The 22052-nt window shown below is 56.1% G+C and overlaps 12 protein-coding genes across 16 annotated transcripts; 7 read left to right on the top strand and 5 right to left on the bottom strand.

Annotated features, from left to right (window-relative positions):
• Positions 1-439: 439 nt before the first annotated feature.
• On the top strand, positions 440-619 carry H310_04217 (hypothetical protein; the record flags this gene model as incomplete). The annotated part of the gene is made up of 1 exon (XM_008868467.1): positions 440-619. One exon carries the CDS (start codon positions 440-442, stop codon positions 617-619), a length of 180 nt encoding a protein of 59 aa, XP_008866689.1.
• A 330-nt stretch (positions 620-949) lies between these two features.
• On the top strand, positions 950-2851 carry H310_04216 (hypothetical protein). Of its 4 annotated transcripts, XM_008868466.1 has the most exons (4): positions 950-1606; positions 1654-1962; positions 2007-2200; positions 2261-2851. In XM_008868466.1, exons 1-4 carry the CDS (start codon positions 1034-1036, stop codon positions 2571-2573), a joined length of 1389 nt encoding a protein of 462 aa, XP_008866688.1. In that variant the 5' UTR covers positions 950-1033; the 3' UTR covers positions 2574-2851. The 4 variants fall into 4 exon arrangements, with proteins under 4 accessions (XP_008866688.1, XP_008866685.1, XP_008866687.1 ...); XM_008868463.1 differs by having other exon boundaries at positions 2007-2851; XM_008868465.1 differs by having other exon boundaries at positions 1654-2200.
• A 280-nt stretch (positions 2852-3131) lies between these two features.
• On the bottom strand, positions 3132-3969 carry H310_04215 (hypothetical protein). Its single transcript, XM_008868462.1, has one exon. It carries the CDS (start codon positions 3961-3963, stop codon positions 3190-3192), a length of 774 nt encoding a protein of 257 aa, XP_008866684.1. The 5' UTR covers positions 3964-3969; the 3' UTR covers positions 3132-3189.
• Positions 3970-4229: 260 nt separating this feature from the next.
• H310_04214 lies at positions 4230-7704 on the bottom strand. Of its 2 annotated transcripts, XM_008868461.1 has the most exons (4): positions 6139-7704; positions 5434-5998; positions 4672-5376; positions 4230-4622 (listed from the first exon to the last, which is right to left on the bottom strand). In XM_008868461.1, the coding sequence occupies exons 1-4, from the start codon at positions 7644-7646 to the stop codon at positions 4257-4259; spliced, it is 3144 nt and encodes a 1047-aa protein (XP_008866683.1). In that variant the 5' UTR covers positions 7647-7704; the 3' UTR covers positions 4230-4256. The 2 variants fall into 2 exon arrangements, with proteins under 2 accessions (XP_008866683.1, XP_008866682.1); XM_008868460.1 differs by having other exon boundaries at positions 4230-5376.
• A 96-nt stretch (positions 7705-7800) lies between these two features.
• On the top strand, positions 7801-9755 carry H310_04213 (hypothetical protein). The gene is made up of 3 exons (XM_008868459.1): positions 7801-8257; positions 8311-8588; positions 8662-9755. The coding sequence occupies exons 1-3, from the start codon at positions 7818-7820 to the stop codon at positions 9663-9665; spliced, it is 1722 nt and encodes a 573-aa protein (XP_008866681.1). The 5' UTR covers positions 7801-7817; the 3' UTR covers positions 9666-9755.
• A 302-nt stretch (positions 9756-10057) lies between these two features.
• H310_04212 (hypothetical protein) lies at positions 10058-13430 on the top strand. The gene is made up of 4 exons (XM_008868458.1): positions 10058-11630; positions 11687-12245; positions 12365-13099; positions 13144-13430. Exons 1-4 carry the CDS (start codon positions 10072-10074, stop codon positions 13375-13377), a joined length of 3087 nt encoding a protein of 1028 aa, XP_008866680.1. The 5' UTR covers positions 10058-10071; the 3' UTR covers positions 13378-13430.
• H310_04211 (hypothetical protein) lies at positions 13428-15256 on the bottom strand (the record flags this gene model as incomplete). Its single annotated transcript, XM_008868457.1, has 2 exons — positions 13428-13826; positions 13874-15256. The coding sequence occupies 2 exons, from the start codon at positions 15254-15256 to the stop codon at positions 13428-13430; spliced, it is 1782 nt and encodes a 593-aa protein (XP_008866679.1).
• Positions 15257-15365: 109 nt separating this feature from the next.
• On the top strand, positions 15366-17133 carry H310_04210 (hypothetical protein; the record flags this gene model as incomplete). Its single annotated transcript, XM_008868456.1, has 2 exons — positions 15366-16576; positions 16626-17133. The coding sequence occupies 2 exons, from the start codon at positions 15366-15368 to the stop codon at positions 17131-17133; spliced, it is 1719 nt and encodes a 572-aa protein (XP_008866678.1).
• A 589-nt stretch (positions 17134-17722) lies between these two features.
• Positions 17723-18145, top strand: H310_04209 (hypothetical protein; the record flags this gene model as incomplete). Its single annotated transcript, XM_008868455.1, has 1 exon — positions 17723-18145. The coding sequence occupies one exon, from the start codon at positions 17723-17725 to the stop codon at positions 18143-18145; it is 423 nt and encodes a 140-aa protein (XP_008866677.1).
• A 232-nt stretch (positions 18146-18377) lies between these two features.
• H310_04208 (TKL protein kinase) lies at positions 18378-19735 on the top strand (the record flags this gene model as incomplete). The annotated part of the gene is made up of 3 exons (XM_008868454.1): positions 18378-18658; positions 18720-18903; positions 18971-19735. The coding sequence occupies 3 exons, from the start codon at positions 18378-18380 to the stop codon at positions 19628-19630; spliced, it is 1125 nt and encodes a 374-aa protein (XP_008866676.1). The 3' UTR covers positions 19631-19735.
• Positions 19475-20425, bottom strand: H310_04207 (hypothetical protein). Its single transcript, XM_008868453.1, has one exon. It carries the CDS (start codon positions 20403-20405, stop codon positions 19803-19805), a length of 603 nt encoding a protein of 200 aa, XP_008866675.1. The 5' UTR covers positions 20406-20425; the 3' UTR covers positions 19475-19802.
• A 233-nt stretch (positions 20426-20658) lies between these two features.
• Positions 20659-21921, bottom strand: H310_04206 (hypothetical protein). The gene has a single exon (XM_008868452.1). It carries the CDS (start codon positions 21466-21468, stop codon positions 21001-21003), a length of 468 nt encoding a protein of 155 aa, XP_008866674.1. The 5' UTR covers positions 21469-21921; the 3' UTR covers positions 20659-21000.
• Positions 21922-22052: the final 131 nt, after the last annotated feature.

Raw genomic sequence — 22052 nt, 5'->3', positions numbered from 1 at the left:
AATTTGTTCGTGGAAGTCCATGGGAAGGGTTGCATCGCTTGGCTCGATTCCATGGGCTGGTCCAGAGTGTGGACGGCGCACTGATTGCCTTCACCTTCCTGTCCGATCATGCAAGAGAAGGCCATGCCATCGACACCTCGACGTTTTAGCCGAGTGTTGCGGAACTGGTGCGGCCGTGTGAAAAAGGCATTGCATTTGCGTCGAGTCATATATACAAGAATCAAGGCACGAAAGGCACCAAGTCGATGGCAGATATCGAATGGCTGCAAATGTCAAGTCCCATGAGCCCGACATGACGGTGCTGCGACGCTCGTGCACGGTCGTCCTGCACCGCCGTCGTTCGGTACACGAGAACGAGAAAGACGCCTACGTCTAACATTCCGTCCATGCCATGGAGCATTTCGAGTAGCTCGAGCACCACGCGGCGCGGCGGACGGCGATGGACCGCGGCGACGATCCAGGCGACAAGGCGTTCCTTTACGGTCTGCACTTCCTCGTTGCGACGGACGACGAACTGAGTGCTGACCTCTCTGTCGTGTGCGACTTACTCAACGAATCCTCGTCGTCCGATGGGCCGTCGACTCTTGCCATCGCAGATTGTGTCGGCGGCGGTGCCTAATCGATAGAACCATTGAGCGCGGCGACGACACACACGCTTCCACGCGCTCGTGCGACAACGTCGTCGAAAACCAAGGGAACAATTACTGTTCAATACCCTGCAACCCTGGGCAGTTCTCTGGGACCCCCGTCGAGGGCGGTGATATCGAAGACGACATCATGCACGCATTCATGAGCAAAGGGAAGCGCCTCGAGCTCGCCTTGCGCGCGGCGGTGCAGAACGCAGGTTTCGTGGACACTCGAACCGAGCCACCATGCGGATGAATTTGAACCAATCAGACCTCGTCAATTTTTGCAAAATAACAAACCATTGGACAAAAATAAAATATATCGGCGAATCAAATACAATCATTCGACGAGATTTGCGTGGAACCCAAGGGGCACTCGACGGCGACGCTAGAGCCCGCTCGACGACATGGCGATGGATGGAAGCGATGAGGCGCTCTTGAGTGACTTGCACTTCCTCATTGCTACGGATGAACAAGTCCAGGACGACTTTTCATACCTGTGCGATTTGTTGGACGAGTCGATGAGCGACCCATTTGATGGCGGACCGGCCAATGTCGATGATACGTCGGAAAGCGGCGGTGGTTGCAACGCCGACTTGAACCTGCAGAAGATGATGCCACCACTTGTGACGGACGTGGCGGAAAAACCCGCGTCCACCAAGCGAAAAGCAGGGGTCAAGGACACATTTCCGGACACCGGAGCGCGAAACCGGTTCCAGTATCGCCAGCGACAAGAATTGAAGGCTCTCAAGATGCAAGTCGAGCAACTTCAAGCAAAACTAGCGGCAGAGACACTCAAGTCGTCCACGCGATTGATTCGAGCGGGAGACATCTCGCCGTGGGAACAAGCAGCGCGCAAAGAGCTTTTCGAGCGCAATCGGGCCCTGGCCGAGAACAAGCAGCTTAAGGAAGCGCTGGACGAACATTTGACGTTCGTTGACCACATGCAAAACCTTTTCAAGAAGAAACCGCGTCTGCTGGTTCGTCCCTTCCTTGTGATGGCTCTCATACTCTCTGTCGTGCCCAGGCCAAAAACCCATCGTCGGAAGAATGGCAGGCGTACAAGTTGGCCGCGCAGCACTCACTCCGCGTGGCAGCGATTCACGCCATCGCGGACCGACAGTTCCAGCGCATGCAGAGCGCTTTCATTCAAGCGGGGTTATTCAACACCACCAGCGACAAGCCTGTCGTGAGTGGAAGCCCGCGAGTCCTCCCAGACGGGCAGATCTTGATCGAGCTCAGGAGGCAGTTTACCTTGCCGGTGCCGTATTCTGTCGTTGGCACGGCGTGCTGGAACGTGATGAAGACAAGAATGGACGAATGTGGGCCGACAGAGGTATGCAGCTGCGAGACGCCGCCGTCTTGCCATGAATGTGCTAGACCATGGAAACGATCGATGCACACACGGTGTACCACAAGTCCGCACAGTGTGTGGCGGGAGTCATCGTACACTCCAACTCGATTCGGCGGTATTACGCCGGCACGAATCGCGACGTCGTAGTGTGGCGAACAGTACTCGAGGACGCCCTTGTGCCGCACATGTCCAGAGGATCCGTCAACAACGAGTGCGGATGGTAAGCTCAGCAATAGGAACGCCCGTCCGCGTGGTGTCGGTAAAGTCAACTTGCGCTTAGGATGGAAGTGGCACCGACGAGGGATGACAACCCCCATCCGTGCCGCATGACGTTCTTGATTCACATCGCCGTCAATTCAGTCGACCATGCGAAAGTTCATGGAGACGCGATGGATCAGTACAACGCTGGGATCGAAAGGTTTGGACTAAATGCCGGCGACTTTCGAGAAAACTACGACGTACCATTGCCAAACGAGATCATGGGCGCACACATGGCAAGAGGCAAGAGGTTCCAGGATGCGCTCCAAGCAGGTGTTGGGGCCGCAATAGCGCAGTACTACGAACAGCTCCATCGAGAGTCCCAAAGCCATTAACTTCCCCTGTTCTCCAAATCAACTCGAGAAACAACTTCAATACAACACTCTATCCTCCATAGCTTGACCGACCAAAGCTATCGTTCGATCCAAGGGAATATCGCCTCACAAATGTTGCACTGAAAGAAGTGAGAGTACGACTTCAATGAAAGCAGGCAAGGCATGTCGATGTAGCATCCAAATAAAGCCATCCGTCCACGGGCATGGAACGCACAAGCTTCTGTGAGGTGCCGCGTGCCATGGTCTCCACAACCGTGGATCGCTGATGTTCGTCCTCGTGGCCAATTTCGAATGTGAGGGGTTGAATGGATGAGAGCATATCCGGATAGTGTCTCCACAAGACCTGCGCGTATCCGGACTAAGCCTCCCGGTTTAAACCTACGGAATATTGCGTTTTACTATACAGGAGTACGTTCTGTTAGGAGTACTTCGATGTACTCGGAGTACATTGAGCCCAATGTACTACGAAGAAATATAACGGTTCAAGTTTAAAAAGCGAATCACCTCCCAGTGGTGTAGGTTTAATGTGAATTGATGCATCATTCAATTTTTTTGCAATTTGCGTTTTATTTTATTGCAAATGAATTGGTAATAGCCAGTGTATGACACGACAGTTTCAACGCGACGATTTCATCATGTCGAGCACCCGCAACATAAATTCTTGCTGTTGGCGATCGCGCTCTAGCTCCAGAGAGACGCGCCGCTCTTCAGCCGCCGCCCGTCGCTCTTCCATCTCTTTTTCATGAGCTCGTCGCTTCTCTTCGCGTTCGTCGTCCATGTCTATGCGTTTCTTCAAGTACTCGAAGAACGCTCGCAGATCTTCTGCGGGTGGCGTAGCTGTACGCGGTGCGGATTTTGATGGAGGTGACGACGACACTTGAGCATAGTCTGCTGCGGTTGGTGTTTCAACGAACTGCTCTCGCTTCGCCACTTTCAACAACTTGTTCGTCTTGCGCTTCTTCCTTCCATCCGACCCAGCGTTTTCGTGGGCGAAATTTGCACATGACTCCGCGCTCTCATCTTGTGCTTGATACACGTCGATTTGTTGACAGATGCTCCACACTAACCGCTCTCGCTCAGCGAACTCTTCATCGTTGCCCGACTTGCGCAGCACGTCGCTTTCGCCTCCAGTGATCATCTTGAGGATTTTCTCGAACCGAGTCTTGCATGCCGGCCCATCCTTGCGCAACGCGAACCCACGGGTGTGGAGGAGCTTCTCTGCAATATGAGCCCACGACATCATGATTTCTCCACTCGGTGCTTCCCACGGCTTGATCTCTTTCACGGCCAAGCACAAAAGGATGTCATCGCGTGCACAGAATGCTTTCCGGCACATCGCCGCGGCGTCGTGGTTCATCGTGGCCGCGCCATGTCCTGGTTGAACGTCCATTACCAACCGCAAACTCAATTGAGCAAATCCTCCCCTTGCAGTCTCAAAACTCAACCGTCGAATGCACTATCCGAATACTTTTGCGGACAATAGCACTACATTGCGTATTACTAGTACAGTGCTAGTACAGTATTCGGATGCCAACATCGAATGAACCTTGTAATTTAATTGTATACCCCCGTACTGATAGTATATAGAAATAGAATAAATAGGCTGGAGACATATCTGGGATTTATGGAGACTATCGATATCTGCAATACATAAAAGGAGACAAAAAGAAATTTATCCTCAGTTTAAAGAATCTGAGTGTAACCGCGGCGCCGAGTGAAGACTTGGTAGATGACAAACAGGACGAGAAACGTTGCGCATCCCACTCCAACGTAGAGCCAAGTGGAGACTTCGTCGCTTGGTGCGTCGGTGGCGTCGTTGGGGGAGCTGCTCGTGGTGGCCGTCGCCGCTGTGGTCGGCGCCAAGGTCACATGCTTGGCCAGCGGGTACACTTCCAGCGCAAATGTCATGCCGATATCAATGAGGAGGTCCGTGATCACGACCGTGTTGTTCGCAGCAAAGTACCGTCCAGTGGCCGTGCGCTTGTTGAGGACCTTGACGTATTCGACATGGACATCGCTGTCGGTGTCGTATCCGTGGACGCCGTACACCTACAATCGAATGTCAGGGCTCCTTCGAAAGCATGGAATCACAACGCACATGGATCGCATCGACAAAGACTTTCGTCTCCGGGCCCGTGTAGCCGTCAGCAACTGCTTCCGCCGCGATGCGAATGTAGCCATTGGCGGCATGGCTCGCCGTGTACTTGTGCAACGAATACACGTTGTTCTGCACGGGGTTGAGTGAATCCCCGCTGTCCATGTAGAGTTCTCCGTTGGCTTCTGCCTTCTTGTTCAGAGACGTGCCCCATGCAGGCAGCGCTACCACGAGACGAAATGGATTTTTTCTGCTTTCCCGGGTCGTTGTGTTGGGGTACTGCAATGCCACGATCGATCCTCCACGGATATGGATTGGCACCGTGTCGAGTGGAGCGGGGAGAGTAACAAAGCCATTGCTGGGGACTCGCACACCTGTCCACAGAACGTACCACGTCGCCAACGGGGGAAGGTACGCCGTGACCTCGCGCGCGTTCAGTTCCAACACGGGTGACACCAGCAGCGCCGACCCGAGCATGTACTGCGAATCAATCGCTAGAGTTTCTCTCGATGGAAACTCAAAGTACAGCGAGCGCACGACAGTCGTGCCATGGGCGTGTGCTTGGTACAGCAGCGTGTACAAGTACGGGAGGACGTGGTACCGTTCCAAGAGCGTCTTGCGGATAGCATCGAGAGCTTCCGCATCAAAGTCGACTGGGGCCTGGTCTTTTGGGGCCATGTTGTGGTTGCGCAAGAATGGGTACAACACCTAGAACCACGACGTCGGGTTAGAGTCATGAAGAGCATTCCACCGTCGATGCCGTACCGCCGCCTGGTGCCATCGAATGCACAGCTCCTTGGTCGTGTTCAAGCTAAACCCGCACACGTCTGGCCCGACCATGGGCATGCCAAAAACATTCATCGCGAGGACCCCGGCGATGCTCTGGCGCAGATCCTCCCACGTTGCCGCGTTGTCTCCAAGCCAATGGGCAGTGTACTGCCCGTCGCCGGCATACGTCGACCGAGACAAGAGGAACGTTCGCGTCGGTCGGATGGCGTCGACAGCAACGCGCGTTGCACGGATCTCCGAGTGGCCAAACAGGGAATGCACGTTGTAATGGAGCGAGTTGGCGTGATGCGCTGCCATGGACGCCGTCATGGCCGCCAAGTTTCCGTTCACGGCTTGGCCTGGAACAAACGGCTGGCGAAACGGGTCAAACGGGTACGCCGTGTCATTCGATCGCACGAATGTGTACGGCGCATACGTGTCGTGAAACGAGCACGACAAGCTTTCTCGGCCGCCCTCGATGCAAAAGCTGCTTGGTTCGTTCATGTCGAGCCAAATGCCGTCATACTTGGCCGTAGCGTAGTACCGCTGGAGCTGTTGCTTCCTACGGGCGAACATTGAGTGGGTTCACTCGAAGTGACATCGTATGGCAAAATACACTCACAAAACAACGTCAACGCCGTTGTCAACATGCATGTACATGCCACAACACATCGACAAGGCGGATATGGAAGAGAGACCCACCAGTACGACGTCGCGTTCGGGTGGAAAAAGTCGGGGTATGCCACCATGCCGGGCCACACGATGTTTTGCTCGATCGCTTCGTTCGATCCGTCCTTCATGAACACGTTTTGAGCTAGCCCATCGACGTATGCCGGGTACGACGGAAACGTGACCGAGATCCCAGCGTCCACAATCGGGACGTAGTGCTGGCTGTGCGCGTGCAAGTCGTCGATAAATGCCGACACGTTGGATGCAGGAAATGTCGCTGGGTCCCACGTAAAGTCCAAGTACTGATCCATCACGTCAATATCGGTCCACTGCCCGTCGTGCGGGACGCCCGCCGCGCGCATGCGCCCAACTACAGATGTGACGTCGCTCAGCGAATGGTAATGCCATCGGCACAGGTGGTATCCCAACGACCAGTACGGAGGAATCATCGGACGACCGATGAGACCGGTGTACTGGGACACAACGTCTGGGGCGGACGGTCCCAGGAACACAAACAGATCGATGATGCCGCCGACAGTGCGGAACGTGATGGCATGGGAGGTCGCGACCGCTTCGAGCGCATTGCTGTTGAGGAGAAACACGCCGTGGGACTGCCCCGAGTCTTCGACTCGGATGTAGAACGGATGGACGCCGTACACGTTGTCCCCGCCTTTCGACGTGTGTGCGTGGAACGTGTCGGCTGGCTGATCCCGTGCCCAAATTGTGTACCGGTCGCCGGTGGAGTTTCCAAGAAAGCGACCCACATGCTCACCAAGTCCGAAAAACGTCGGCGGCGATGTTGGCACCGACGTGGACAGCTCAAGAAACTGGTTGGCAAAAATCAAACCGCTGAAGTGCCCTGCTGGCGTTGAGTTGAAGAGCGTCTCGCCGGTCGACACTCGTGTGATGGCCAGTCCAAACGGAGACTCCGTCACACTCACAGAGTAAAGTTTCGTGGTTGAGTTGGAACTGAAGTTGCCCGCGACATGCAACGGCAACGGGACTTCATATCGGCGAAATGACGGGTCGTAGATACGCACGCGAACTCGGTCGTGTACGTCCGACGACACGTCCACAGTGAGTTCCTGAATGTCGTTGCCAAACGGCCCCCGAGATCGCAGTATGAGGGTTCCCGTGTATCCGTTCGACGTCTCAACCCACGAATTCAGATCGTACCCGAGGAAGGAGGGCTGGAAACACTCATTGCCGTCGAAGCAGCATCCGAGGGCAGCACACGTCGTTGCATCCGTTGGCGACAGAAAGTACCGCGGGTTGCGGCATGCGAGGCGCAAAGAGGGAGTCACAGCATCACAAGACGCTTTGGACGGTGCAGACGATGCGCCGAATGCACACGGAATCTCTTGTTTTGCGTCCCAGCAGCATCCCTGCGCAAGGCAGGTTTCTTGCGTTGCGTTGGGAAAGTTAGCTTGCTCAGGGTAGCAGTTCAGTCGAGGCGACGGTATTGGGACGGCACACTGATCGACTTGCGCCATCGAGATGGCAGACATCGTCAGCACCGAGGCCGCTTTCCACAGAGACATAGCAGGCTGGCGGCGCTTTTTCGTCGAGAATCCGAGACTGACGAGGAACCGATCTTGATGCTCCTCAAAAATTCTTGACGCGTGATTGGTTGATTTCAGGTGGACTTGTTTAAGTACGGTGAAGGACTTCAAGTTTCATTAAAGTGCGATTGTCGGATTCTCGACACAATCATGTTTGCCGCGCTGAAAGATGGCGCGCAGCAAGCATTTCGCGCAGCGATGTCCGAGATCCCTGGTCAAAAGGCGATGGTGGTAGATGGATCTTTGCAAGTGCTTCTTGAGGTTCTCTCCCGTGGGGGTGGCGGAAAAGGTTTCTTCGACGACCTTGGGATCGCGCAGATTGTCACGCTCGTACCACATCTCGACGTTGACAAGCTCGAATCATCGCAGATCGTGTTTCTTGTGCGCCCCCAGCCCGTCCATGTAAAAACCATGGCTGACGTTGTCTTGTCGGCACCACGCCGTCACACGTTTGCAGTCGTGTGGCTTCCGCAATGCATCGGGGTCTGCGAACTCGAGATGGAAAGACAGGGACTTGCCGGCATCGTGCGGGAAATCGACATCCCGCTCTTCTTGGTCCCATGCGATGAACTAGTATGGAGTTTATGTTGGTATGTGTGCATGAAGACCTTTTCGATTGACCGGCATCGTTCTTGCGCTTTAGGGAAGAAGCATTCATCGACTTGTTTATCCATCACGACACGAGTGTCGTATCCCATGTAGTTCGGAGCCTTCTTCATTTGGAACAATTTCACGGTGTGCACCTGCCCCACCGCGTCACTGCGCATGGACCTGCGGCGCAGCACGCAAAGAATCTCCTCGACAGTATCCATGGAGCGTCGCGATCGAAAACGCCCGCGACATTCCAGTTCGACCAGTGCATTTTGCTTGATCGCATGGAAGACCCGATCTCGTTGTTGGTGACGCCTTTGCATTATGAAGGTAACACCACTGCCTAAACGAGCCGTCGTTCCAAACCCGATGCACCTTGTTCATTCCTTTGACGATCATGCAGGATTGCTCGACTCTGTCATTGGTATCGACCATGGCACGATCCTCCATGGCATTCCCAAGAAGAAGCACGTCCTTGACGACGATCTCTTTGCGTCCATCCGGAACGTGGATTTTCAGCTCGTCACGTCGCTCTTGCACGATATGTCGACGTCACTGCAAGTCGACGAGGCTGCCACTCGGTCGACCACGTCCATCGACCAGCTCAGGATCCGAGCTGCCCTTGCTGCAGCCAAAACGAACCTTTCGCTGCATGTCGACCTGGCACACCGAGTATCGAATTGCTCAACTGATGTGAAGGACGTGGTCTCCGACGACGTCGACGGAGTTCAACGATGTGTGCATGCGGAGCAGATCATTCTGAGCAAGAAGCTGACCGCCACAACGCCCAGCAGCGCCGTATCGTCCATAACGGGTGGCGCGGACGCGGCCTTCGTTGGCACGGTGCTCGAGGAGGCACTCTTTCGTGATCCTCCGCTGGAGCTGACCAAGCTAATCAAATTGGTGTGCTTGCACTCGCTCGTCCACGGTGGATTCAAGCACGCAACGTTCGAGTGGCTGCAAACCCAGATTTGCCATACGTACGGCCATCGTGTCGCACTACCACTCGTCGCCAACCTCGTTGAGTTGAATTGGTTATTCCCATCGTCATCACGGCGCTCCAATCCGCCGTGGATGAAGCGGCTGCGACAGCATGACCCCCTCATCGGAACAAGTCGACCTCTGCCTACAACTCGAGACATATCGTTCATGTTCCCCACGACAGGATATGCCCCCATTAGCGTCCTCCAGGTCCAGGACACGGCCACAAGAAGCTCATCATCCACTCCATTGAGTGGGAGGACGAAGCAGCGTGTCTTGGTGTACTACATTGGCGGCGTCACCGTTGCCGAAATCGCCGCATATCGGTGGTTGAACCAAGGTCAAGACCAAATCCAGTACGTTGTCGCATGCACAGCGATATCCAACACGGCGCGACTGCTGCGGCAACTGGTTCGATCCCCTTAGCACGTGGGTGACCACCCCGTCGTTGAAGCCGCGATCGAATTGGATCGCGTTGAAAATGAATTTCGACATATTTTCCCGTTTTTACACGAAATATTATATTTCAAAGGTTTAGCCTCTGGACAATACCATGCCCAATGTGACGAACAAAGAACTAGTCAAACGAACGTGGCAGATTAGGGACCATCATAAGCGCATGGAATTGACAACGCCAACTGTTGGTTGAGGTCGTGGAGCGATGTTGGAGCTCGCCCGATTCGAGCTTGCGCATCAGATCTGGGAATGGTTTTCGACGATTCTACAGGGTTTTCATATCATTTTTCAAAAAATTCAGATGAATTTCGACCTCTACAAATGAATCCTCCAGATTGAAGATCGTCATTTTACGATTGCGATCCAAGGACGAAGCATGGGAAGCAAGTGCGTCCTGTGGTGGAGCTTGGTGGCCATCGTCGCCGTTGCAAAGGCGCGGCGACACGACATTACATGCTTGAACACGGAGTCCTCCGTTGACGAAGACCGTGTCCTCGACTGCTACCCCCCACGACCAGGATTCCCCAATGCGACGGAAGAATTCTGCCGTGCACAAGGGTGCTGCTGGAACCCGACACGATCGCCACCATGCGTTTTCGGCTCGGTACCGCCCCCTACTTCTGCTAGATGCTCTGCCGTCCCAGTATTGTCTCGTGTGGCGTGTCGAAACCCTCGCTACTTTCTGCGTCCTCAGAACGCGACCGATTGCGCTGCGATGGGCTGTTGTTTTGATGCCACATCCAACTCCACCACTGCATGTTTCCAGCCATCTGCTCCTGGGTATGTCCTCACGCATTGGCAGGACGTTCCCATGGGATACTCTGGAACGTTAACGCTGTCCGGTGCTGCCGCTCGTGGACCGTTTGGCAACGACATCTCGACGCTGGCGATTCAAGTGCAGTTGGAGTCCAACACCCGCGTCCGCGTGCGCATTTTCGACCCAATTTTTCGGCGCTACGAAGTGCCACTCCCCCTTGCAAACGCTTCGTCTATGCACGACCACAAACGGTTGTTCGAGGTCTCTGTGACGAAGGCGCCGTTCGGTATTGCCATCACCCGCCTTGCAACGAACGAAGTGCTGTTCAACTCTACGCCCGTCGCGTCGTGGAATGGCCCGCTTGTGATTTCCAACCAGTTCTTGGAGCTTTCCACAAGAGTTCTAACGACGCCAAAGCTGTTTGGTCTCGGGGAGCATGTCGGCCGGCTGGTCAACCCCGCCCGCGGAGACCACTACACGCTGTGGACGCGCGACCGCCTGGCAAACGCAGGCAACGCGCATACGGCGGCTGGCGGTGACAACGAGTATGGCGTCCATCCCTTCTACATCCGCGTGGAAGATACAAATCCAACGCTTGCCCACGGCGTCTTTCTCCTCAACAGCAACGCGATGGAGGTCGTGGCGTCTCCCACTGCAATCACGTTTCGAACCGTTGGTGGTATCCTCGACTTGTTCGTGTTTTTAGGGCCATCTCCACGTGACGTCGTGGCTCAGTACACCGCCTTGGTCGGCCGACCGGCCATGCCGCCGTACTGGGCGCTCGGGTATCACTTGTGTCGGTACCATTATGCTAACGTGGATCAAGTTCGCGATGTCGTGCGGCGCATGCGGGCGGCCGACGTTCCTCAAGACGCCCAGTGGACCGACATTGATGTTCTCGACGGGTTCTTCGACTTCACTTGGGACAACACGGCGTTTCCACACATGGACCGCTTTGTCCACAACGACTTGCATGCGTTCGATGTCCATTACGTCCCGATCGTGGATGCAGGGATTGGAATTTCGCGACCGACGGACGCGGCATTTGCCGACGGGTTGACGCACAACGTGTTTATGACCGCTGGCGGGTCGAACTCGTCCGTGTTGGAGGTGAATCGAGTGTGGCCAGGGGACGTCGTGTACCCAGACTTCTTCCATCCCAATGCGTCGGCATACTGGTGGGTCCACGCGTCGTGGTCTGGATCGACCTGAATTTGCGGTGTGGGTGACGTAGGGAGGCGCAGCTGCGACGGTACTACACGACCGTGCCGTACGACGGCATTTGGCTAGACATGAACGAGCCAAGCAGCTTTTGCACGGACAGCGACTCGTCCAGCTCGTCCTGCCCCTTCCCGACGTCGCCATTCGTCCGATCGAGCGACACGATGTATCCCATGGACCCGTATCGCCAGCCGTTTGCCCCTGGCCAGCACCACGACCACGGTGGCAACCTGGCAACCATGACGGCGTCCCTCGCCGCGCATCAGTTTCCATCGCTACATTACAACTTGCACTCGATGTATGGCCACTCGGAACTTGTCGCGACGCGGCGCGCCGTCGAGCGCATCCGTCGCAAGAGGCCATTTGTGCTGTCCCGATCGACGTTTGCTGGAGACGGCAGCGACGCCGCCCACTGGCTCGGCGATAATGCAGCGACTTGGACCGATCTCCGACTGGGTGTGGCGGGAGTGCTGGCGATGAACATGTTTGGGTTGCCCATGGCGGGGCCAGACACGTGCGGGTTTGATGGAAACACAACAAAAGAGTTGTGCATTCGATGGCACCAAGCAGGGGTACGTCGATATCTTTGGTGATGGTGGACGATGGATGGCCGTGCAAAGAGTTGGTGTGCTGCGTTGGTTGGTCTCGGGATGTCTCGGTTGGTATCACGACCTCATGCGTGTGTATTCAGATCTTGTTTCCCTTTTTGCGCAACCACAATGCGGCCGAAAAAGACCAGGCGCCTGTGGATTTCGACGACGAAGCGACGGCCATTCTCCGCCACACGCTGCGTCAACGGTACCAGCTACTGCCATATTTGTACACACAACTGTATCGCATGCACGTGGACGGCGGGAACGTCGTGGTGCGCGCGCTCTTCTTTGAATTCCCGTCGAACGACACGTTTGGCATCGATTCCCAGTACTTGGTGGGCCCAGCTTTGCTGGTCTCGCCCGTGCTGGACGAAGGAGTGGTGACTGTCCATGCGACGTTTCCACGGGCGGCGGCTTGGTACGACCTGTGGACAGGTCACAAGGTTGACAACGACGTGGATGGCACGGTCCACAGCGGGGACCCGATTGTCCAACTGGATGCACCGCTTGCCGCGGTTCCATTGCACATTCGCGGCGGTCATATCGTCCCGCAGCAACTGCCTGGGCGCACCACGACTGCCAGCCGAATGAACGCATTTCACCTTGTTGTGGCGCTGCCCCAAGCCACAGAAGACCTGCCGTTCGTGCGGGCTACTGGTGAATTATACATGGATGGCGGCGACTCGCTGGACCCCGTTGGCCACGGCGTATACGCTCTCGTGTCGTTCTCGGCCGTCCATTATCCAGACAAGGGGTACGTGTTTATGACGGGTCGCGTCGACCACGGCGGATTCGATGGACCGCAGGTGCGCGTCGCGGTCGAGTCCATTTCGGTAAGTGCTTGGTTTGCAAGAGGTTGGCAATGCTCGATCGGTAGGTGTATGGCACCCGAGGCTATCGGCTAGGCCAGGCCATCGACGTCGAATGCGCTCAAGGCACAACGTCGTCGTCAGGTTTGGCAACTTACAACCCAACAAGCGAGACTTTGGCTGTGCATGCGCTCACGATCGTCGTGGGCGAACCGTTTGGTGTCCGTGTGCGTCCAGCGGGTTCGCTGGATGATCGTACAGTTTGGTCGAGCCATCTCGACGACGCCCTGGCGCAAATGTAAAACGTGTTTCAAAATCAATACAGGACGCCACCCAACAGAGGCTTTGCATCCTACGGCATCGCGAGCTGCAGCGAATGGCAGATGGACTTGCACTGGTGCGACGCAAAGAAAGTGTCCATGCCCCGGCGGCCCAAGTTGGTGGCGCAGTTGTACCGCTCCAAATCGACGCAGTGCACAGCTGGATCGGTCAAGACCAGTCCGTGGGTTGTGCGGCAACCTTGGAGGTCGACCACCATCAGCTTTTTCTTGGTCACTTGCCACGTCCAGTGGGAAAATGCCATAGCCACATTGACCGCATCCGCCGCCGATGCGACGTCGCACACATATCCAACGTTGTTGGTTAGCTTGATCGCGTCGGACCGAGGCAGACGCTTTTCCCATCCATAAAACACACACGCGTCCCCCGTCGACGGGGAAAGTCGCACGACTTTGGCCTTCATAAAGCATATCTACTACATCCACATGAGACTCCTCTCGAGAGTCGGTGCAACCAGACCTTGATCGGTGGATTCGCTTCACGATTGAATTGCCGAGCTAAAAAAGCGGCGGCCACTTGGCACTCCATCGCTTGCATGTAGCGGCAGCCCTCGGCCGCCCCTCCACACATGTCTGCGTTCCCGTCCAAAAACGACTTGGCCACCATGTCTTCAACTTGATACGTATACGCCGCCTCGGTTGCCGACGTCGATCCGTGCGCCACATCGGTCCAACTCGAGAAGCTCGTAGTCATCGACGACTCGGTGGATGCAGTCGCCACACTCAGCTTGTGATACTCTTGGGCGAAGTACACCACGCGGTCCGACCCAAAGGCAAACGGATGGGGGGCCACCCGCAGCGTGATGGGGCGAACCATCGTATCCATGGTGCCGGCGACGAGGCTGTCCACGTCGGTGGGGGGCACGTACGACACTACTGACGCTCTGACCAACGCCAGCGTCGACCAGTTGGGTGGATGCGGACAGAACATCATGCTTCGTCGTCGAGGTAACTCGGGCGCAAGTCCACCCGAGGTGGACCCGACTCGCCCTGCGCTGGCATGCTCCTCACTTGCGACGCTACTGAGGCGAGTGGACATAGCCGCCCCCGACGACACACTCGCCGCAATGTGCACGGGGTCAGTCACGTCAAATACTGCCATCGGCACGCCAGCATCAAGGCATGCCGCTTGAAATGCCGCGACCATCTCCCTAGTGCTGGCCTCGTCGACTTGGCCAAATTGGTATTGAATCTTCAATGCACCGAGCAAGCCAAACAAGACATGGAGGGGCTTGTCGCTCTTGTGGCCGTCAGGGTACGAGTCGCGGCCGTGGTAGAACCGGCGGCCATGAGGCGGCGCATCTCCAATGTGGAACAGGACGTTCGTGGTGTCCTGCGGCCACGGAAGCTGCGACACGGCAGCAAACAGCCCTCCTAAGACGTCTTCGGGGACGTCCCCGCCGCCTTTCGCTTGGACAGACTGAACATGCCGTTCAAAGTACGCCACGTCCGTCGTAAACGGTAGCACGTCGATGCGGTCGGCGCCGTCGCAGTGGTCCTTGTACCCGACAAACGCGACGAAAGTGTGTGGTGGTCCGAGGCCGGCTATCGACGCCACCAGCGCCGAAATCTGCTGTTTCACCGACAGGATATGCCGTCCCATGCTGCCTGTCGTGTCCATCAAGAAGGCCAAATACATGTCACGCGTCGGCCGCACACTGTGGATTGCGATCGCCACCGCCTTCTCGCGTGTGCTACGGATGGCTTGAATGGCCACCTCGCTGCCCTCGATACTCGTCGCGCTCAGCGCATCTGCCAGGGTTTTGTCGCTGGCGATGGCGCCGCACACATTGCGCTCTGTTGCTTCGGCGGCGCTCGTGGGGCGACATCGGTGGCTTGCCATCACACGAGAAAACTCCGATGTGCCAGCGACAGGGAGCTCCAACGGGCCGTTGGGACAAGGTTCAAAGACGATGTTGCAACGGCGAGTCACTTGGCCATTTTGACAGTTGATGGCCGGCTCGGTGTTCAACGTGGCGAGCCTGAGGTCGGAAATTGATGTCGGCCCGTCGGCGTACTTCCCGTCGTCCTTCGCGCGGCAGTCGGGTGTGGCCGGCAGCACAGCGGCGCAATCGTTCCAGTGGCGCGATGCGATGGCCAGCATTGGCGAGCATGAGGAGTGGCAGGTGACAGGCACCGAGGACCTTAACCACACGCTGCGCACCGTTCGGCACCTGCGAGCCAAGTCGATGGGGCGCATCGTTCACAGCTTGAAACGGGCGCAACACGTGTACGTGGCGTTCGTGATGGACACGACCGGTAGCATGGGCGAGCATTTGGACATGGTGAAGGCGCAAATCGCGGCAATCGCGACGGCCTTGGAACTCGTCGGGCTGGAACTGTTGGTGGGGTTTGTGGGCTACAAGGACCACGGGGACGCCGACTCGATTCAAGTGCTGCCATTCACGTCGAACGTGGGCAAGTTTCAACGCTTTGTGGAAGCAATCGACGCCAACGGAGGAGATGATGCGCCGGAAGACGTTCTTGGCGGCCTCTGGGCGGCGGCGACGCAGCTTCCGTGGGAGCCGGAGTGCACAAACGTTCTGTTTCACATTGGGGATGCTCCGCCCCATGGCACGACGTACTGGACAGGGTACGACAACTTTCCCAGTGGCCACCCCCTCGACCAGTCGCCAGGCGCCATCTTTGGGCAATTGCTTGCACTCAATGTGGCCTACTACTTTGGGAAGCTCACAACATGGACGGACATGATGGTACAAGTGTTTCGACGGCATGCTGCCATCACGGTGTTTGACGTCGGGGATTCGATTGACTTGTACGGCAGCGTTATCACGGCCACGCAAGAGTCGGTGGTGTACCACCAGCAACGAGTCCTTGGCAGCGTTGGGTCGGGCCAAACGTTTGATTTGCGCGTCCCAACGTGGTCGGGTATAAAGCGCCGACAAGCCGAGTTGGCGAGGTATCGCTGCAATCCCGCGACTCTTTCGGCTGAAGACGTCACGGCTCCCATGACCATGCTCATTCGCAAGAGCACAGTCCGCATTGCGCCACTGCCGTTTGCCCGCGGCTGCGAGCGGTCCGCCTTCTATGCCCAGGAGATGGTCAGCGATCCAAACGCGCCATCCAAGTGTTCGTGGCAACGGATGGTTGCCAAGCGCTTTCTTCGGAATGAATCTAAATCTGCCAACGGGGTTGAAGGCCGGTAGAACGCTTTGTCGTCGAAGACTGAGGCTGAGTGCTGCTTCATGTAGGTATCTGAAGGCGATGGAAGGCCAAGCCATGGCGGCAGCGTTGGCGCAAAACTTCAACAAACTCATGGCAACTGGTCCCTTGGCAGCCGTGTCGCTGTCGTTCTTGGAGGCGAGCGTAGCAAAGTTGGCCGACGGCGACGAGTTTGTCGCGATGGAGCGGTTCCTCCCGTCCTTTGAGCGGTTTTCCAACAACGTGGACTGGGTCTCCCCGCGGGAGGCAACGGATCCGTGCGTCCAATACGCCGTCGCCTTCACGCACTGGACGTGGGTTGCCACGAAGGGGTATTTGATGGTGGTCGACTTGCAGGGTCACCGTGCGAACAACGACACGATGGTTTTGACCGATCCAGCCATCCATTGCACCGACATGGTGCGCTTTGCGGGGGGGACGAATCTCGGTGCGCGAGGCATGGACGAGTTTTTTGCGACGCACACATGCAACCACTTCTGCGACGGCTTCCAGTCACTCATGGCTGGCCAATCTACCACTCGGAAGCGATCCATGTAGACGTGGGGGGGTTCGACCCAAAGTGAGGTTGACGTTTGATAAAATGAAGTGGCGGATGCCATTGTGTGGTGCGATTGTATCGACCACGATTTGAAGGATGTGAAGCCTGGACATTTATCGAGTGAGTGCAGAAGGTGGAAGGGCAAAAGACGTTCACTGGAAGCGCATGCCGTGGCGCATGCCCTCAGCCCCTGTTTGATTGCTCGTTTGACAGATGCTCTATTGTGTGGACATGAGCGCTTGTACGAACACAACAGGTGGTTGAAGTTTCGTCTCAGCCATTCATTGCGAAACAACTCGTATTCGGCCTTCTCCAGCGCCCCTGTTGCAGAGTGACAGCGGCGACCCACCCGATCCTCCAACGTACGACGACAACGGCCCACCGATCATGTCGATCGCGGCGGAGGCAGCAATGACGGCGACAGTGCGGCATCAAAGAGAACAGAGTCCTCCTGCGCAGGGACGACCACTACCTCATAGAAAGGTCGCCTCTGTCGTCTTATTCCTGGCTGAACAACGTTGTGTTTTGGTGCCTGGACCATGCTGCACGTAATCTCGTCAGGCGATCTTGGCGAACGTTCCGCGCGAGATGGAGAACGGGCACGAATTTCTCGGTCGCAACGATTTTTCACCACATTGCGACGATGCGCTTGATGCTGCTGGTAGCCATTGTCGGTACCGCGCAGTCCGCGTCGCCGTGGGTATCAAAAACTCCCACAACGACGTCCATCCCTCCGTCAACTCTTCCGCCTCCTCTCATCACGCCGACAGCGTCGTCACGGAGCACGACCGCTTCCCCGACGGTTCGACCGAGTACAACCATCCAGACAACGACACCGCCGCCACAGACACCATCAACATCACTGCCACAATCGCCACTTACCACCACAGCCCGGCCGAGTCCACCACCGTCGGCGACTGTCCAGTCAACAGAAACATCCACCGTCCTCACCAGCAATGCGACCGAACTGCCCGTGGTTACCACAACGGCGTCGATTCCAGCAGCGAGTGACCCTCGGACAGGTAGCCCTCCGCAAACTGTCGCGCTCGCTGCTCTGACGAGTGCATCGTGCTGACCAGAGAGCTCGGTGGCTCCCTCGAGCACCAGCGGATCCGTCGGGTCATCGTCGTCGACTACGATCGTTCTCGCGGTTTTATGTTCGTTGGTGACGCTCGCAGGCGTTGCCGGCATCTACTGCATTGTGTATCGCAACACAGGATTCATTTCGGACTACGAAGCCTCCATGGTGGCGTCTGAGACGCCCTGCCGTCGGTCGTCGTTCGCGGCGACGATCGGGGCATCGCTTTACGAAGACATCACGACAACTACGATCGAAATCAATCCGAGGCATCTCACGTTTGAACGGATCGTCGGCACCGGGTCCATGTGCGAAGTCTGGCTTGCGCAGTGGAAACCAAATCCAACGATGGGCACCACCCCCGTCGCCGTCAAGCGCCTGCTGCAGAAGCGGCGCAATGATCACGACGTGTGCATCTTCCTCGGGGACACCCGGCTCCTGGCAGTGTACGACGACGTGGCTGGGTCGACCTAGCTGTGGCTGCATAACGGACTGTGCGGTTCGTAGCTTACGACACCCCAACATCGTGGCGGTGCTTGGAGTGTCGTGGCAGTCGAAGAAAAACATTGAGGTTGTGCTGGAGTACCTCGACGGCGGCAGCCTGCGGCACCTGCTCACGTCGTCGAGTCCGTTGTCGATGGGATGGCTCGGTACGAAGCAATCGATCGCCATGGACGTGATCGACGGCTTGGTAAGCTCTCCGCGATGGCGACTCGTCTTGGTTTTGGCGGGTCAGTGCGACGGCTGGCTGGTTGTAGGTCTATCTGCATCAAGAAGAGATTATCCATCAGAAACTCACTGCCGATTCTGTTCTCGTTCACGCGACTGGTCGTGGGGTTGGTGCCAAGCTGGGCAACTGCGGGTCCATGTACAGATTGCGGCAGCCGACCATGTCAGCCCGAAGCACCGTTTCGCTAACAATCTTCTCTCCCAAGTCGAGCCAGACCGACAAACATCACCAGCAGCAGAGGAGAAAATGGATGGCTCCGGAGGTCCTTCGCGGCGAAGAACCGACTCGTGCCGCCGACATGTATGCATTTGGGGTGCTCTTGTCCGTTTTGGACACCCACGACGACCCGTTCAAACGAGAGGCCATGGACGATTCTCTCATCTTGCAGCGCGTGAGTCTCGGCGACATGCGGCCCACGCTTTCTCTCCTCTGCCCCCCCTTCATCCACGAAATTGCTCAAAAGTGCTTGGACGTGACTCCCCAACTCCGCCCCACAGCTACAGACGTCGCGGGGTGGCTTCACACGCGAGGCCTGTGCACGTCATCGATGTTGTCCACTTCAGCCGCAAACTCTCGGCGGGGAAGTCTGGCCTTGAGCGCGTCAACCAACAGCTTTCAAGGCAGCTTGCCGTCCCTGGCGATGAACCGACCGCAAAAACCCAGACTTGATACGAGCGTTGTTCTCTAAGTAGATCTGCATGCGTGCAAGATGATGTCGTGTACGATGGCGTGTGCATTGCGCATGGGCGGAGACCACAGCGTCATTTCAACGAGCATTGCGCACGGCTCGAAGACGGAGGGACATCATGGGATGGATTACTGGATGCAAGTCCCAGGCGCATCAGCGGAAGTATGCCACATTACTTCAGAGTGGTCGGTACGTCCACGGCTTTGCGCCAGTGCTCCATGGCATCACGATGGTGCTGCACTTCTTCTGCTGGAATCGACGGTCCTTTGAGAATGCCAGGGCACCCTTCCTTCGCGGACTTCAGTCGCTCCCACGTCTGTCTGGTCTCGAGATTCTCTGGCCAGTACGGCCAAGTTCGGCATTGCATTGGGCGGGCGTGGTACAGAGAGCACACGGCCTTGCCCTTGACGAGTTTGCGGTCGAGGAAGATGCAGTCGAAGCCGTCGGACGTTCGTTTCTGTTTGAGTTGGAAAAATGATTTTGCTCCACGGCCTTGCCGCCGCGCATACTTTTGAAGAAACTCTGGCACCGACGTGTCCATTTTCGTCGCCATGGCATCCACCTCCGAGTCCAAAAAACGCACTTGCCCCTTAGTCCCGGAGCAGCAGTTCCCGCATTTCGTACACGAGAACGACAGACCTGCCTTGAACCACGGCTCGGCCGTTGCAGAGGCATATCTGCGAGCATTTCGAAGAGCATTGATTCCTGCGGCACGTGCAGGAGCATATTGCGTGGCGCCACTTGTGGATAGTCTTGTTGTCTGCCGCGCCAACATGCCGTTTCAGAACGTCATGCAACCAATGGAAATTTGTTTATTTGTAGCATGTATGATGAATACGAGATCGAATTATTGCACGGTATATAATTCACCAGAAGCAATTAATTTGTGATCTACAGTACTTGAAGTAAGTTGGAGTATAATGGACTTATGCAATAAATCAATTCAATTCACGTACCGTCTAGGACTACGGTTACCGGATAAACCTCCCATCGTCTTTTACTGTAGGTGTGATGGGAGAAGATATATTCACGTTTTCACCATGCCGCCACCTTCGCCGACGTACACCGTCCACTGGGAGAGTGACCATCTCGGTGTTTGGCTACAGGAAGACCCAACATCAGGGGCGGCCGTGATCTCCAAACTCGTGCGCCCGCTTCCACCTCACTTTGCGCAGCTGGACGCAAGTGAAGGTAGTGTCGGGGACGTGCTGTATTCTGTAGAAGCAGAACAACGAAGCGGTCCGATTCCATACAACGATGCCATTGCGATCCTCCAACACCCCAAGCTCCCACTGTATCTCGTATTTCGCAACCGCCGCAATGACACGCCAATGTACGTTGCTCCACCGTTGGCGACTGCGCGACGATACTCATTCGAGTGGACCGTCGACATGAAACCCCTCGGCATCTCGTTCGCGAAAGACCCGATTACACTTGTCACGAATGTGTCCAACATTAACGAAGCCGTGCTTCCGCCAGCTTTGAAGAATTGCCACCCCCGAGTGGGCGACATTGTTGTGTCCATTGGCGATACAGTCGTGACCGAGATGAAGTTCCACGATGTGTTGGCCATGTTGGGTCATGTAGAGAAGCCGATTGTGCTTGCATTTGAGCAGGCCCAGTTGAATACGGCGTCTATAGACGGAGGGTACGACATCAAGTACCATGGCGAACGGCTGGGTCTTGTGTTTGAAAAGCATGGCGATTCCGATCGGCCCGTCGTCACGAAAACGACCGGTGCACAACCAATGGCCCAGGTGGGCGACGAGCTGGTCGCGATTGATGGGGTCGATACCAAGTCTCTTGGTTTTGATCAGGCCATGGCGAAACTGCACCATGTGGACGGGACGCTTCGCTTATCCTTCACAGTCGCGCCACGGCCGCCGAGCGTCGTTGACGATCGCGGCGAATATGATGTGCACTATCTGGGCGGCCGGCTCGGTCTTGTTCTCGTGGAAGGTCGGACGAAGTCGAGTCATCCTTTAATTGATCAAGTCACAGACGCATCGACCTCCGTCGGACTTGAGCTCGCGTCCAAGGGCGATATTCTGCTGTCCGTTGGTGGTGTCGACACTGCGACCCTGGGATTCGCCAAGACTGTTGCTATGATCAAGCAGGTGAACTCCCTCGTCGTGCTGCGATTTCAGAAAGCCGGTAGCGTCCGCACTGAGACGACTGCGGCCGGCTTGCTGCTGACGATGGTGGAAGCGCTCTTCATTTAGGACTCAAAATGTAGCGTCTGTATGTGATTGGGAATGTATTTTTACGTTTGTTCGAGATTTATTAAAAATGTGTGACCAAATATTTACGCAATATTATTTTTCAATTTGTTCTATTTTATTGATGTATTCTCACTCCTCCGGTCAACACTCTCAACAGTTTTAAGCTATGAGTTCGATGTACCATTCATTTAATTTTGCAA

The sequence above is a fragment of the Aphanomyces invadans genome (assembly GCF_000520115.1).
Source record: "Aphanomyces invadans strain NJM9701 unplaced genomic scaffold supercont1.6, whole genome shotgun sequence".
In the NCBI taxonomy this organism is placed as follows: domain Eukaryota; phylum Oomycota; class Saprolegniomycetes; order Saprolegniales; family Verrucalvaceae; genus Aphanomyces; species Aphanomyces invadans.
The sequence above is the reverse complement of the archived record's forward strand: the minus strand, read 5'-3'. Positions and strand labels throughout refer to the sequence as shown.

Excerpts from the sequence above, each read along its gene's own strand:
- H310_04216 (XM_008868466.1), top strand. The coding sequence starts at position 1,034 with ATGGCGATGGATGGAAGCGATGAGGCGCTCTTGAGTGACTTGCACTTC. Across the intron at positions 1,607-1,653 it reads AGAAGAAACCGCGTCTGCTG|GCCAAAAACCCATCGTCGGA; the intron begins GTTCGTCCCTTC and ends TGTCGTGCCCAG. Across the intron at positions 1,963-2,006 it reads ACGAATGTGGGCCGACAGAG|ACCATGGAAACGATCGATGC; the intron begins GTATGCAGCTGC and ends TGAATGTGCTAG.
- H310_04215 (XM_008868462.1), bottom strand. The coding sequence starts at position 3,963 with ATGGACGTTCAACCAGGACATGGCGCGGCCACGATGAACCACGACGCC.
- H310_04214 (XM_008868461.1), bottom strand. The coding sequence starts at position 7,646 with ATGTCTCTGTGGAAAGCGGCCTCGGTGCTGACGATGTCTGCCATCTCG. Across the intron at positions 5,999-6,138 it reads CCGAACGCGACGTCGTACTG|GAAGCAACAGCTCCAGCGGT; the intron begins GTGGGTCTCTCT and ends GTTCGCCCGTAG. Across the intron at positions 5,377-5,433 it reads TTCGATGGCACCAGGCGGCG|GTGTTGTACCCATTCTTGCG; the intron begins GTACGGCATCGA and ends TCGTGGTTCTAG.
- H310_04213 (XM_008868459.1), top strand. The coding sequence starts at position 7,818 with ATGTTTGCCGCGCTGAAAGATGGCGCGCAGCAAGCATTTCGCGCAGCG. Across the intron at positions 8,258-8,310 it reads CTAGTATGGAGTTTATGTTG|GGAAGAAGCATTCATCGACT; the intron begins GTATGTGTGCAT and ends CTTGCGCTTTAG. Across the intron at positions 8,589-8,661 it reads GACGCCTTTGCATTATGAAG|GATTGCTCGACTCTGTCATT; the intron begins GTAACACCACTG and ends ACGATCATGCAG.
- H310_04212 (XM_008868458.1), top strand. The coding sequence starts at position 10,072 with ATGGGAAGCAAGTGCGTCCTGTGGTGGAGCTTGGTGGCCATCGTCGCC. Across the intron at positions 11,631-11,686 it reads CCCAATGCGTCGGCATACTG|GGAGGCGCAGCTGCGACGGT; the intron begins GTGGGTCCACGC and ends TGGGTGACGTAG. Across the intron at positions 13,100-13,143 it reads TCGCGGTCGAGTCCATTTCG|GTGTATGGCACCCGAGGCTA; the intron begins GTAAGTGCTTGG and ends CTCGATCGGTAG.
- H310_04207 (XM_008868453.1), bottom strand. The coding sequence starts at position 20,405 with ATGTTGGCGCGGCAGACAACAAGACTATCCACAAGTGGCGCCACGCAA.
- H310_04206 (XM_008868452.1), bottom strand. The coding sequence starts at position 21,468 with ATGGTGCAGTTTCGCCATGGCCTGATCAAAACCAAGAGACTTGGTATC.